Genomic DNA, 13,506 nt, shown 5'->3' on the forward strand with positions numbered 1-13,506 from the left:
GGTTTCAGACACAGCCTTTCCCAGCCCATTCGGGTGACACCACATTAGCACTGATGGTTGCAATGTCAGATGATGCCCAACATGTGTGATTCAACCAGTTATTGCAGATCACATACCACTCATCAAGACACAGTTCCCACATTCATGTAAGTCAGGCATCCCCAAACTTTGGCCCTCCAGATGTTTTGGACTACAATTCCCATCTTCCCCAACCACTGGTCCTGTTAGCTAGGGATCATGGGAGTTGTAGGCCAAAACATCTGGAGGGCCGCAGTTTGGGGATGCCTGATGTAAGTTAATAGAAGGCAAACAAGTGAGCTGTCTGCCCTGGAAAGGTGTGTCCATGACCGGCTGAGACAGGAGATCTGTTTGTGGCATTAGGTCTGTGACAGCTCATCTGCACATGCAAGCAAACCCTCAAAATTGTGGACCTCGAGCAACAGCAATGCATATATGAAGCAGCCCTAGAGGCAGAGCAGTCAAGTGATCCATAGCCCTGAGATTCCCAAGTGAGAGTAAAAACCTCAATAGTCAACCTTCTCTTCTGATAACCAGTTCAATTAACTATATCTACAAATGACTGTAAATAATTGCTTAGCTCCTGGCAGGCTCAAACAATGTTTTTAAATCACCCAACACTGTTGCTTTAGCACTGCATTGTTTTAATGGAAGAGGTTAGCTGCCTCGCGGACTCCACACAGCCAGGTCAACAACTCATGGATGCAAAAAAAGGCAAGGGAATAAATAAATGCACAAGTCTTCGGAACCACCCCGAGACTTGCCTCTGATAGTGTGCAACGTCATCCATGCGGTCCGGCAGTTCCTTGCCGCACGTCTCCGGAAGCAAGCAAGCAAGGAGTCCACCAGCCATGGCTGCACTGCCAAATATCACCACAGGGATAGAGGGGTGGTACTTGTCCAAGAGACCAATCAAAGGCGAGATGATGCCTGCCAATCTGGCTGTCGTCTGGCACAACCCCACTCCAGTCTGCCTGAGAAGGAAGGAAGACATGTTTGGCAGGCATTTCCCACAATCCTCTGGAGGGGCGCCGCATTGGGGGCATTGCGGGAAATCAAAATGGTAGTACCCAGGCTCAGGAGCTAGCATTGCTTCCATGTGAGCCAGAGGGGGCGCATGGATGTAAAAAGGCAACCCACAGAAATGACACTCTCCCTAGAGATTCCTGAAGCCTGGATAAAGCCCAAGTGGCTTTTTGATTGCCGCAAAGCACAGCAAATAAGCACTATGAACAGCCAGCTTCCTTTGGGAGCAGGAATAAGCATTGGCTTATCCTAAGCTCAAAACTCAACTCTTAGGCCCCCTCAATGTTCAGAGGGCGTTCAGCTCTACACCTGGCTCCTTGTGACGTTGGGCACTAGCAATCTCCTTTGGAAGTAGGCACCTCTGTAGGAAAGTGAGTGGAGGGTGGAGATTTCACTTGTTTCTGTCAGTCTTTTCCATTCACCCAGTCTACGAATTTAAACTTATAATCGTTTGTTGGTTGTATGGTCGGTTTATAAACACAACATGCAGTGCTATTTTTCTAGAAAAATAGATGCCAGAGCTCATCATGAACTTCTCCCCTGTTTTTAGAATGGCAATGATGTCTACCTGAGAGGTGCTGGAGCTGAGCTCTGGTGAGCTGAAAAAAGCCCTGACAGCGTGTGATGTTTCTCAAATTTTGCTAGAGAGCCTGGTTCTCCAGACCTAGCAGTTCCACCCCACCCCACTCTCCTTCCACCATTTTGTCATCAAAGCCCATTGCAGTCTACAAGTGCTTGAATTACACAGAGCAGCAGGCTAACTTAAAGGAGCAGGCAGGGTGGTGCTATATAGAGCTATGGCTGCTCATATGGGCAACTTCCATTACGTAACACTGCAAATGGTCATGGATTATCCAGCTGAAAAACTGGAAAGGCAACCTTTACATCTGATATAACTTTTTATTTTATTTTTTTTAAAAAGCTCTGTTCCAGGCCCTCTGCATAAATACACCCCATTTTTGAGACATACTATTTTTAAAGTGGGACCCAGATGGCGCTGTGGTTAAACCACTGAGCCTAGGGCTTGCTGATCAGAAGGTCGGCGGTTCAAATCCCTGTGACGGGGTGAGCTCCCGTTGCTTGGTCCCAGCTCCTGCCAACCTAGCATTTCGAAAGCACGTCAAAATGCAAGTAGATAAATAGGAACCGCTACAGCGGGAAGGTAAACGGCGTTTCCGGGCGCTGCTCTGGTTCGCCAGAAGCAGCTTTGTCATGCTGGCCACATGACCTGGAAGCTATACGTCGGCTCCCTCGGCCAATAATGCAAGATGAGTGTGCAACCCCAGAGTCGGTCACGACTGGACCTAATGGTCAGGGGTCCCTTTACCTTTTTTATTTTTAAAGTACATAGCAAACCTCACCGGACAATAGTTGGGAACAGCTCTGCAGAATACATATACGATATAGATAAGGAACCAGACATGATAAACTTCCCCATGATGGCAAACACCGTTACTAGTATAGGCAGATCTGGGGGGAGAAAGATTGTATGTCAATGAAAACAAAAGCCAGGGGGGAGGGGTGTTGTCATGCGACTCAGGGCTCCAACAACCCATGCTCAGGGGAAGAGGCCATGGGTACGAGAGGTGCCATCTGTATGAGCATGATGCCACCAGCCTCGGAAGATGCATCTGTTTCCACAGGCATCACCTTGATCTCTCAGTTCAATCTCCTGCTTAAATTGCTGTGTGGTTTCAAATGGGATTGTTTTCTTGCGTATTTTAATCTGGGATCTTTATATTTTAACTTTTTCTGTTTTTATAATTTGCAAACAGCTCATTTTGGCATTAAGAGGTATATGCATTAAATCATTAAATCAACGCGGGTGGTGCTGTGGGTTAAACCACAGAGCCTAGGGCTTGCTAATCAGAAGGTCAGCGGTTCGAATCCCCGCGAAGGGGTGAGCTCCCGTTGCTTGGTCCCTGCTCCTGCCAACCTAGCAGTCCGAAAGCACGTCAGAGTGCAAGTAGATAAATAGGTACCGCTCTGGCGGGAAGGTAAACGGTGTTTCTGTGTGCTGCTCTGGTTCACCAGAAGCAGCTTTGTCATGCTGGCCACATGACCTGGAAGCTATACGCCGGCTCCCTCGGCCAATAACACGAGATGAGCACCACAACCCCAGAGTCGGTCACGACTGGACCTAATGGTCAGGGGTCCCTTTACCTTTACCCTTTATAAGAGTAGAGATGTCACTTACCCAAGATAGGACTGTTGCTAAGAGGAAACTGGAGCACTCACTATTGAATGCTCAGCCTGGGTCGGCTGCTTGCTGGAGCAAGCCAAGATTCCAATCAGAGCATCGCCTGACTTCACTTATCCGAACCTCTTTTGAACACTGGTTTGAAACAGAGCTCATTTGGCAAGTGTTAGCCCAGGGGGTGCTAGCCCTTCAGGGGTTGATATGCACCTTTTGGGATGACTGCGATGAGAAGGCAAAAGGCTCCCCCAGGAGCAAGGCGGAGGATTGGCATTTCTTTCTCCCTAACCACTGCATCAGGAAGATGCAGGAGAGACGACCTGGAATTTCAACAGCCCCAAAGATAGCCTGCGTCAGGTAGATATTGAAACCAAAACCGCCCACGTTCAAGCTCAAGCCGTAGTACGCCAAACTGTTGACAAACCTAAAGACGAACAGACCATATTCATGATTAAAAGTAAGGCAAGTTTTAAACTGCAAGGACACACAGCACTTCCCAAAACACACCTTTGCAATTCCTCACAGTACCCCATTTTAACTTCTTTAAAAGGTTTCTAACCCGCATGGATGGGAGTGCAGATCATTTTGGAAATGCGACTTGGAAAAGGGCATGTTCGGCAGTGGAATTTGCTACCAAGGAGTGTGGTGGAGTCTCCTTCTTTGGAGGTCTTTAAGCAGAGGCTTGACAGGCATATGTCAAGAATGTTTTGATGGCGTTTCCTGCTTGGCAGGGGGTTGGACTGGATGGCCCTTGTGGCCTCTTCCAACTCTATGATTCCATGATTCTATGTACAGTGGTACCTCTACTTACAAATTTAATGCGTTCCGAAAGCACATTTGTAAGTCGAAAAAATTTGTCAGTCGAATCCCATAGGAATGCATTCGGAGAAAACATTTGTGAGTAGAAGCAACCCTATCTAAAAATTCGTAAGTAGAAAAAATCCTATCTAAACCACATCCAAGATGGCGGATGGAGCTCCTTTCGTAAGTAGAAACATTCATAAGTAGAGTTATTTGTAAGTAGAGGTACCACTGTAATTTGGGCAAATTACAAACGCTGAGCTTTTGGTGTGGGCTGATGAATGAATGGGATAATATAAAAGGAGACAAAATGTATGAAGATGCTTTCTGTGTAATCAAACCATTGGCCCTTTTGCCCATCTCGGGTAGGTAGTCTTTCCAGTCCCATTCTCTGAGATCTAGGAAATACACCGAGTTGGATCTCTGGTCCATCTGACTCAGTATTGTCCACACAATGGCTGTGACTCTCTGGGATTTCAGGTAGCGTCCTTGCCAGCCACACCTGGAGATAGTGGAGCTTGAAATGGAAACCTTCTGCATACAGAGCAGAGGCCAGGAACTTTGCACCTTTGGCCTGCAATGCAGGTCCTGTACCGCTGCAAATAAAGTAACAATAGATAACAGGCTTACCAGACTGTTGATATGACAAAAGTCACCTTCCCCATGTGGGGGTTTCTAAACAGTTCCCAAACGCCTGCAGACATGGTCTTTTCAGGTTTCAGCTTTTGCAAGACATGAAAGTGAAAACAAAGAGAGAAAAGGATGGAGTGGGGAAACCAAGTTAACTTCATTTGCAATCTCTTGCTTTCTGGATAGCCCACCTTAGTTCACCTTCTTTTTTTGTTTCTGCATCAAAACCAAACTATAGTTATGGACCACCCAAACAGTGTTGGCCATATCTGTGTCCCTATAGCACACTGCCCAAATTCTGGAGACACAAAACCAGGACATGTGTCTTCCCAGGCAACAGGGCCGTCCTTCCTATTGGGCTGACTGGCGCAGTGCGCCAAGGCGCCCAACCAGCAGGGGGCGCATCAAGGGGGCACACGGAGCATTGTGGGGCAGCGCTGTCTGTGCTCGCTGTGACTTGAAGGAGTGTGGGCGGAAGGTAGCCCAGGTCCAGGTCCAGCTTTCTCTCATGGAGGCAGCTTCGCTGCCGCTGCTGCCATCATGCTTCAGCCGAGCAGGCAGAGGCGGAGCACAGCTGGCAGCGTCCCTACCTGTTGAGCTGTGCCCTCCGGCTACCCGCTGCGCCTGACCCTGCCCGGCGGAGCGCAAGGGGCGCCGGAGGGATCATCACGCTGCGGCGCCCGGTACACTTAAGACGGCCCTGTCGGGCAAGTCTTACTCTGCTGCCCCCAGGCGCTTTTTGGGCTTACCTTCCAAGTTCCGGACTGCAGAATCCGGGACCGGCAGCCATTTGACACCGGAAGTTCCGTCAATGTAACTTCTGGTGTCGCTTTGCCCTTCTATGGGCACCAAAAATGGCCACCGCCAGCTTCGAAAGTCGCTTGTACGCATGTCAGGAAGTGCGCTGACGCAACTTCCGGTGTCGCTCCACCCATCTATGGGCACCAAAAATGGCCGCCGCCAACACCGGAAGTCACGTCTATGCACTTCCGGACATGCGTAGATGCGACTTTTGAAGCTGGACGCGGCCATTTTTGGTGCCCATAGAAGGGCAAATCGGGGGGGGGGGGGGAATGGCCGCCGGCAGGAGAAAATAACGGAGAAAAACGGGAGACGAAGTGATACGGGGGACCACCGGGAAAACGTAGTAAAAAAGGGGTTTTCCCGGGGAAAACGGGAGACTTGGCAGCTAAGTTTTTGGGGTTGAGAACAGTGTGAGAGCACATGACACCGAAAATGGCCACCGCAATCTCTCACAAAAAAAACCCCGGAAGTCCTATTTTTCCCAGGGCACTTGGCAGCTATTCTGTTGGACTTTGCCACCTAGCGGTGAGCAAAAAGAAGTGCCGTTCCTCCCCAGCTCATCCATGGTTCCTGCCTGCTCAGCTTCTCAGCTGGACAAGGTTTCGTGGGAGTTAGGGATAAACATGATTTGCACAATGGAGACGTGGGGAGTTGCTAAAGTCCTGTGCAAGATGACAAATGGAGGCTGCTAAGGAGTCGGGATGGCTTAGCTAGATTCATTTGCTTGATTTGCTCTGGAGCCAGATGCTGGAAAACCACGGGGAAAGTGTTATCTACAGCCGTACCTTGGTTTTCAAACAGAATGCGTTCCGGAAGTCCGTTTGACTCCTGAAACGTTTGGAAACCAAAGCACGGCTTCCGATTGGCTGCAGGAGTGTTATGTTGCCAATCGGAAGCTGCGGAAGCCGCACCGGACATTCGGCTTCTGAGGCAAAGTTTGCAAACCGGAACACCTACTTCCGGGTTTGTGGCGTTCGAGTTCCAAGTTGTTCGTGAACTAAGCTATTCAAAAACCAAAGTACGATCGCATTTCTTTTCTTTTGAGCTTAAGTACACAGTAGGACAGGAATGGTGATTCTGCAGCCCTCTGGTAGCCCCAGCCTGCAAAGCTAGCAGCCAAGCACAATGGGAGATGTTGTCCAACCAATATCTAGAGTGCCACAAGTTCCCAACCCCTAGATTAGATGAAAAGACAGTCTAGGCTGTATGGCCAAATACTACTGAGCTACCTTTGCCTCTTTGAATTCATCCGCTATACAGCTCTACTCCCTAGGCCATGCCTAAGGATCCAATTTTTTTGATGCCACAAGTTGGCAACTTCAGCAATTTAAAATACATTTATCAGTTTCAAGTTTTGTGCTTGTCATTTTTTTCTACAAGACATCTGCTTTTGAAAATTGAAGTTAGCTATTTTTTGTGGGGGGAGGGATGCAAGTAATTACCCCAAGATATGCTCCGGCACCCCTGAAATCTCTCGCCGTTCTGAGATTGGGGTGCACATAACAATATGGACTAGGTGAAATAAATGATTTTTTTTGCAAAGAATAGTTGGCTACAACGCACGGCTTCTCTTACCTCATCTAACAGCTTCAGTGGGATGTCTCGCTGATTGACAGAAGATGCCTTCTGGAGAAGCTTCTTGGCGTCTTCTATTTTTCCTTTGGTCACCAGCCACCGAGCAGATTCAGGAAGGACCCTGATAAATATTCCATCAGGCAAGCAAATTCAGGGCAGTCCATTACATCCCTACTAAAATAAATAAATAAAGGGTACAGGGACGCGGGTGGCGCTGTGGGTTAAACCACAGAGCCTAGGGCTTGCCGATGAGAAGGTCGGCGGTTCGAATCCCAGCGACGGGGTGAGCTCCCGTTGCTCGGTCCCAGCTCCTGCCCACCTGGCAGTTTCGAAAGCACGTCAAAGTGCAAGTAGATAAATAGGTACCGCTACAGCGGGAAGGTAAACGGCGTTTCCGTGTGCTGCTCTGGTTCACCAGAAGCAGCTTTGTCATGCTGGCCACATGACCTGGAAGCTGTACGCCAGCTCCCTCGTCCAATAAGGCGAGATGAGCGCTGCAACCCCAGAGTCGGTCACAACTGGACCTAATGGTCAGGGGTCCCTTTACCTTTACCTTACGGTGTCCTGGCAGACAGCGTAGCAGACTGGAACCCTTGACATATTGCTGCAAGTAGTCCAACTCACAGAAGTAGTCCAACCCTCTGCAATGTACCCGTTTTCATTGTAAGCCACCTTGAGGCTCTTGCAGAAGGCAGGGTAAAAACAAAACAAAATACCACTTCAAAAAAAAAAAAAGGTGGGCCTGGCTCTGGGACTTGTCACATTCTGATCCAGCACTCACCACAGGTAGAAGAAGAGAGCAAAAACCGGGGCGGATCCAGCAAGCTGCAGCGTTCTCCAGTCTCGAAAGGCATAAGCCAAGCCAGCCAGGATCATCTGCCCCACGGCAAAGGCTGCATGGCTGATAATCACCGTATGTGGACGGTAGACAATTCCAACCCATTCTGTAGCTGCAGGTGGTTAGGAGAAATTGGTTTTAAAGCAAAACAAAACAACAAAAAACCAATCATATGAATAAAGCTTGAAATTATATATATATATATATATATATATATATATATATATATATAACAGCTTTTTCTCGCAATTTGAGTTTTGATTTCAAGTTGCATTCAATTCCACAAAACCCTCTCTGATTTTGCCTGCTGGTAATGCAAAGAGAATTTGTGGCTATTTTGTAGGGCACTTGTCTTGGGTGTTCAGTAACACACACACACACTTTGGCTGTGACTTACTAAAATATTGTTCTAGATGGAATTTAAAAACCTATTCCTAGGGCAGCAATAGAGTAGGTAATAAACCTTGCCCTAGGTCAACTGAACCGGGACGGGTTCTCATCTCCCCAATGGGACATGGTTGGCAAGTGGCTGAGGCTGGCTAGCTGTCAATCTGGGGTTTGTTTTGCATAGCTCTGTGTGAGGAAGCCTCAACAATCAGAAGATCGCCAGGACTTGCAAAGGCCTTAGGTCAAGGATGAACAACATGGTGCCCTCCAGATGTTGATGGACTCCAACTCCCATCAACCCCAGCAAGAATGGCCACTGGCCAGGGATGATGGGAGCTGTAGTCCAACAACACTGGAAGGGCACTTGGCCTAACACATGTGTATCACGAATGGAACTGCTTGATGCAAAATCAGATTATTGTTCCATCTGGAGGGTTTCAGACTTCCGAAAGGGAGCAGCTCCCAGGGGCCTCAGGTAGAGAAGGATCTTCCCCTTCACCTGCTATTTGATCCTTTTGTTTGAAGATGTCAGGAATTAAACCTGGGATCTTCCACATGCAAAGCTCAAGGTTTTACCATTGAGCTACCGCTTCTGCTCATATGAGAGTCTGGTATAAAGGTAAAGGGACCCCTGACCGTTAGGTCCAGTCGCGGACGACTCTGGGGTTGCTGCGCTCATCTCGCTTTATTGGCTGAGGGAGCCGGCGTACAGCTTCCGGGTCATGTGGCCAGCATGACAAAGCCGCTTCTGGCGAACCAGAGCAGCGCATGGAAAGGCCGTTTACCTTCCCGCCGGAGCAGTACCTTTTTATCTACTTGCACTTTGACATGCTTTCGAACTGCTAGGTTGGCAGGAGCTGGGACCGAACAACGGGAGCTCACCCCGTCAAGGGGATTCGAACCGCCGACCTTCTGATCGGCAAGCCCTAGGCTCTATGGTTTAACCCACAGCGCCACCCGTGTATACCTGGTGTATCTGTCTTCAAAAGCCGTACTTAAGACTCAGAATGCTGTGCTCTTGGAAATGTGAAGCTATTCAGAGCATAAACACCACTCTTGATCTTTTAAAAAATGCAGTCAGAGCGAAAGAAAGGCCTCACTGATGTGATCCAAAGGAAAGCAGAGCCATACATTTGGCATCAGCTTGGAAGCAGGAGTTGCCACCCAACTGTCTTAGGGACTCCACTCCAGATATGTGTACGGTTTACTCCTTAGCCTTTTCCTCTCCTGAGGATATCTCGCAAGGCAGTGAGTAATGAATATTCATAATAAACATTATTAAAATTTAAAAAAAAAACCACACACACACCGCACAAAGGACAGCCAGTGAGTGCCGTGGCATGGGGAGATTTCCAAGGGCCAGGTAGAATGGTATTTGCCCAGAGAGGAACCCAGAGACTAGGCTTCCCTTTCTATTTTGTAAAGCCGTTTGTGTACATCTTACCTAAAGCTAGAGTGCTTATCACGAATCCGGAAACAGCAGCACCCACAAGAAATCTGAATGCAATGTAGAGGTAGAAATTGGGAGCAAAGGCCGTAGCAACCCCAAACACGCCTTCAATGAGCATGGACAACAGAATACTTGGCCGCCGACCAAACCTGGGAGAAGGGGGGACACATTTTGCCATCACGTTGCTTTTGGGGAACTTTCCCTCTCCTAAGACAGTAGCAGAAAACAGGAGGCGCTCACAAAAATCCCTGGGCACAAGGACATGGGTCTGGAGCTGCACTCTTCAGCAGAGGGATGAAAGGACAGGTGCTTCTGGGAGCCCATTAGCCCCAGCCAGCAGGACCGGCAATTAGGGATGGCGGGAGCCCAAAACATCTGAAGGGCACCACATTGGGGGAGGCTGGTGTAACTTACACACTCCCAACCTCCCCAAAGTGCTACTCTGGTTTCCAGATGTTTGCCTTGTATACTGGGATTTGCAAAATATAAGTGGGACCTGCAAACAGACGTCACTGGTGATTTGGGTACCAGCCAGTCATACCTTTCCCAAGATACTCCCATTGCCCCCTCCCAGTCTTCCCCGTCATACAACATTGTATAGCCACTATGCCCCCTTAGGTTCCTCCATGTCCCGCCCCCCCCTTTCTATGAACCTTACGGTCTCCTTGCATCTTTCTCAGTAGCTATGCAGCAGCCACGACTCCACTCCTGAGTCTCCTATTATATGCATGACAACAATGGCAATATGCCATTGCTAAAAGCTTGCTCATCTATGAAACATCCTGTTATGTCTGCTGCGGCAGAAAGGATCAGAGTATTGTGGTATCTTAAAAAACTAGCATTTATTGTGGTATCGTCATTTCACTTCTTCTACTGGCTTGGAAGCCATTGTTTTTGTTGCTGTTGAAGACACGCCCCCAAACCCCATCATGAAACTACAGATGTAGGAATTCGTGATAAAATTTGACTCTGTCCATTGAGGTCTTAACTGAGACTAGGGACGTGTCTCCCACTACGTGTGTTAAACATTCCTAGCCTTGCAATGGTGGCTGTGTTATCACAAATTCTACTGCAGAGAACAGTTTATCTCACATGCAGATAAATGTCATAAACCCAATGAACCTCCCGAGTTTCATGGCCACACCTCTCCGCTGTCTCTCGTTTTGTGCTTGTGGTAGACTTTATGAGTCTGGTGACACAAGCCGCAGTGCCACAATCATTTTTACCTATTTTTAAGACACCACAATGCTCTAAGGACCAAGCTACATGCAAAGTTAAATGCATTTATTATTTTGCATTTCAGGTGCAGGTTTCTAAAAAAAATGCAAATTGCATTAGCTTGGGGAATCGAATAACAAGCAGGCAGGAAAGTAGCGGGGAATTTAACCCATTCCTCCCCTGGGTAAAATCCTTCTGAAGCTGGTTTTTGGGGATGGGCAGGAATCTCCTGCTGGCTGACCACATTTCTAAACAGCAAGTTTCTCAGATTGCTGCCCCTTTTATTTTCCCTCTTACCGGTCACTTAACAGACCAGACACCAGCGCTCCAGCGAGAAGGCCCAGCATGTAAATAGATTGCGAGATGTCGTTTAAATATTCCCTGTCACACACCAGGTCAAACTTAAGGAAAGAAAAGGAAAGCCACTTTACTTGAAGGGAATCGGGAGAGGGAAAGAATTAAACTTGTTACTTGCCAATGGGCATATTTTTTCAGGAGCCAAGGCTTGTGCATAGGAAACGGTTTTCAACCAAGGTGTTAGCATACTAGGTCCTCCTAACCCTTTGTTGCCTGCACAGGCAGCAGCTGTCCAAGAATACAGACCTGTCACTTTTAATTGGAAGGACCAGGACTCATTGGTAGAGCAGCTGCTTTGTATGCAGAAAGACCTAGGTTCAATCCCTAACATCTCCAGATAGTAAACCTGGAAAACCTGGGGAGCAGTCATTGGAGACCAGGGCTCTTCAACCAAGGTTCATTCAGATCTTGCAATGAACTAATTCAGGTTAACTAATTCACTGAATTAAATCAAGCGTATCTGAATTACACCTATAATTTCCAAGTGAATTGAATGTGAATTAAGTTCCTTTTGTGGTGTAACTTTGGGTGATTTTTTAAAATTCAATTTGCTTTTTAAGTGTGTGTGTGTGTATGTGTGTGTGTGTGTATATATATATATACGTGCACACCTGCGCATCTGCACACATAAATATTTTTTGATAGCGGCCACTGCATTTACCATTTTTACTTGCCTGAAAAGTGATGCTGCTGTTTAAAGTTCATAATTTGGCGGGAGGGGGCTGGAAATAGACAGGAAGACAAACAAATGAATGGAAAGCAATACACTTTCCCTGGCTTGCAAAAACACTTAGGGTTGCCAAATTGTGATTTAGCATCATCCGTGGGGCAGGCACTGGAGGTGGGAGTTGTTGTTGTCAATTAAATTGATGTATTTCCCGTTGTCCGAAGATCTCAGGGCAGTTCATAAGATGTTGCTTAACAGGAGTTGCCGCCTATGGCTACACGTGTGGAAGTGAAATGGCTCTGAATTGTGAGGGTGTGAAGTGCAATAGGTACAACCTCCTGAAACCTCCCACGAAGGACGGGAGACGGGGGTATATAAACTGCTTAGAAGCCATTTTGGCATATATATAACCGGTATATAAATGAATAAATAACTTAGGGGGGAATGCAAGCAAATGATTCAGAAGGGCAAAAGGAAATTTCCAAACCTGTGCGATCAAGGAAGGCTCTTGGTTTGAAGGATAAACCCAGCCACGGCGACATTTTTCGGTAGAATTAAGTCCATATTGTATGATGGCATGGAGAGCCCAGTCCACTGGAGTGTACATGAGACATTCTTCAAATGTCCCATCGGGCTTTTTGGGAAGGGTCAAGACCAGCCGTTCCTCTTCGGTCAGGTTCAAGCTGAGGGCGTTGAACCAGCTTGTGTTGCAATGATGGGGCTCTTCTAGGACCATGAATAACTGGGAAAACATATGAAAGGCGAGGCTTGGCGTGGCTAGTGAGATGAGCACCACCAACCGCCATTGGAATCGCCCAAAGTCTCCGAGAGCTTTGATGATTTCCCCAGTGTCAGTCATTGCCGGCTTCTTTCTCCCCTTCCCTTCTGCAACTGCAATCTCCCCCAAGGGAGATTTTTCACCTAGCCTCTGGAATTAATGTTTAAACCCAAAATAAATGCTTAGATGGCATTTGGCAACAAATGATGGGTATCCACTCTGATCTTTTGACAGCATGACACCTCACGTTTCTGCAACTCTACTCTGTAACCCATTAACCTGGCTGCCAACAATAAATGGCAATATCATGGGGAAATGCAGTATTGAAAAAGGGACAAGACAAGGTTTTCCCATGTCGCCACTGTTATTTATTCTAATATTGGAAATGCTAACTAAGGAAATATGGTTACAGGTAGGTAGCCGTGTTGGTCTGAGTCGAAGCAAAATAAAAAAATTCCTTCAGTAGCACCTTAAAGACCAACTAAGTTTTTATTTTGGTATGAGCTTTTGTGTGCATGCACACTTCGTCAGATACACTGAAACAGAATCCATCAGACCCTTATGTATATTCAGAGGGTGGGGGTGATGGGAATGGGTGATGGGAGTGGTAAAACTGTAGATGGCTGTTAACGACTGTTGATGACTGCAATTGGTCCTGGGGGGGGGGGAAGCAAGGGCTGAGGCGCTAAAGAAAGCTTGACCATGCATAATGAGATAAGAATCCAATGTCTTTATTCATCCCAGGTGGCTCCATGGTTTT

General features: G+C 47.4%; 1 protein-coding gene across 1 annotated transcript in view; it reads right to left on the reverse strand.

Moving 5' to 3' along the window:
- The window catches only part of LOC118092092 (uncharacterized), a 37,698-nt gene extending 24,408 nt beyond the window's left edge, over positions 1 to 13,290 (reverse strand). The window contains 10 exon segments of the mRNA XM_060281067.1: positions 783 to 992; positions 2,406 to 2,514; positions 3,452 to 3,493; positions 3,496 to 3,665; positions 4,673 to 4,764; positions 7,052 to 7,172; positions 7,833 to 8,001; positions 9,721 to 9,875; positions 11,242 to 11,345; positions 12,456 to 13,290. Of these exon segments, the coding sequence (XP_060137050.1) occupies positions 783 to 992; positions 2,406 to 2,514; positions 3,452 to 3,493; positions 3,496 to 3,665; positions 4,673 to 4,764; positions 7,052 to 7,172; positions 7,833 to 8,001; positions 9,721 to 9,875; positions 11,242 to 11,345; positions 12,456 to 12,827 (1,544 nt within the window). The 5' untranslated portion in view covers positions 12,828 to 13,290.
- Positions 13,291 to 13,506: the final 216 nt, after the last annotated feature.

This window comes from Zootoca vivipara, chromosome 12 (assembly GCF_963506605.1).
Source record: "Zootoca vivipara chromosome 12, rZooViv1.1, whole genome shotgun sequence".
Lineage (NCBI taxonomy): Eukaryota > Metazoa > Chordata > Lepidosauria > Squamata > Lacertidae > Zootoca > Zootoca vivipara.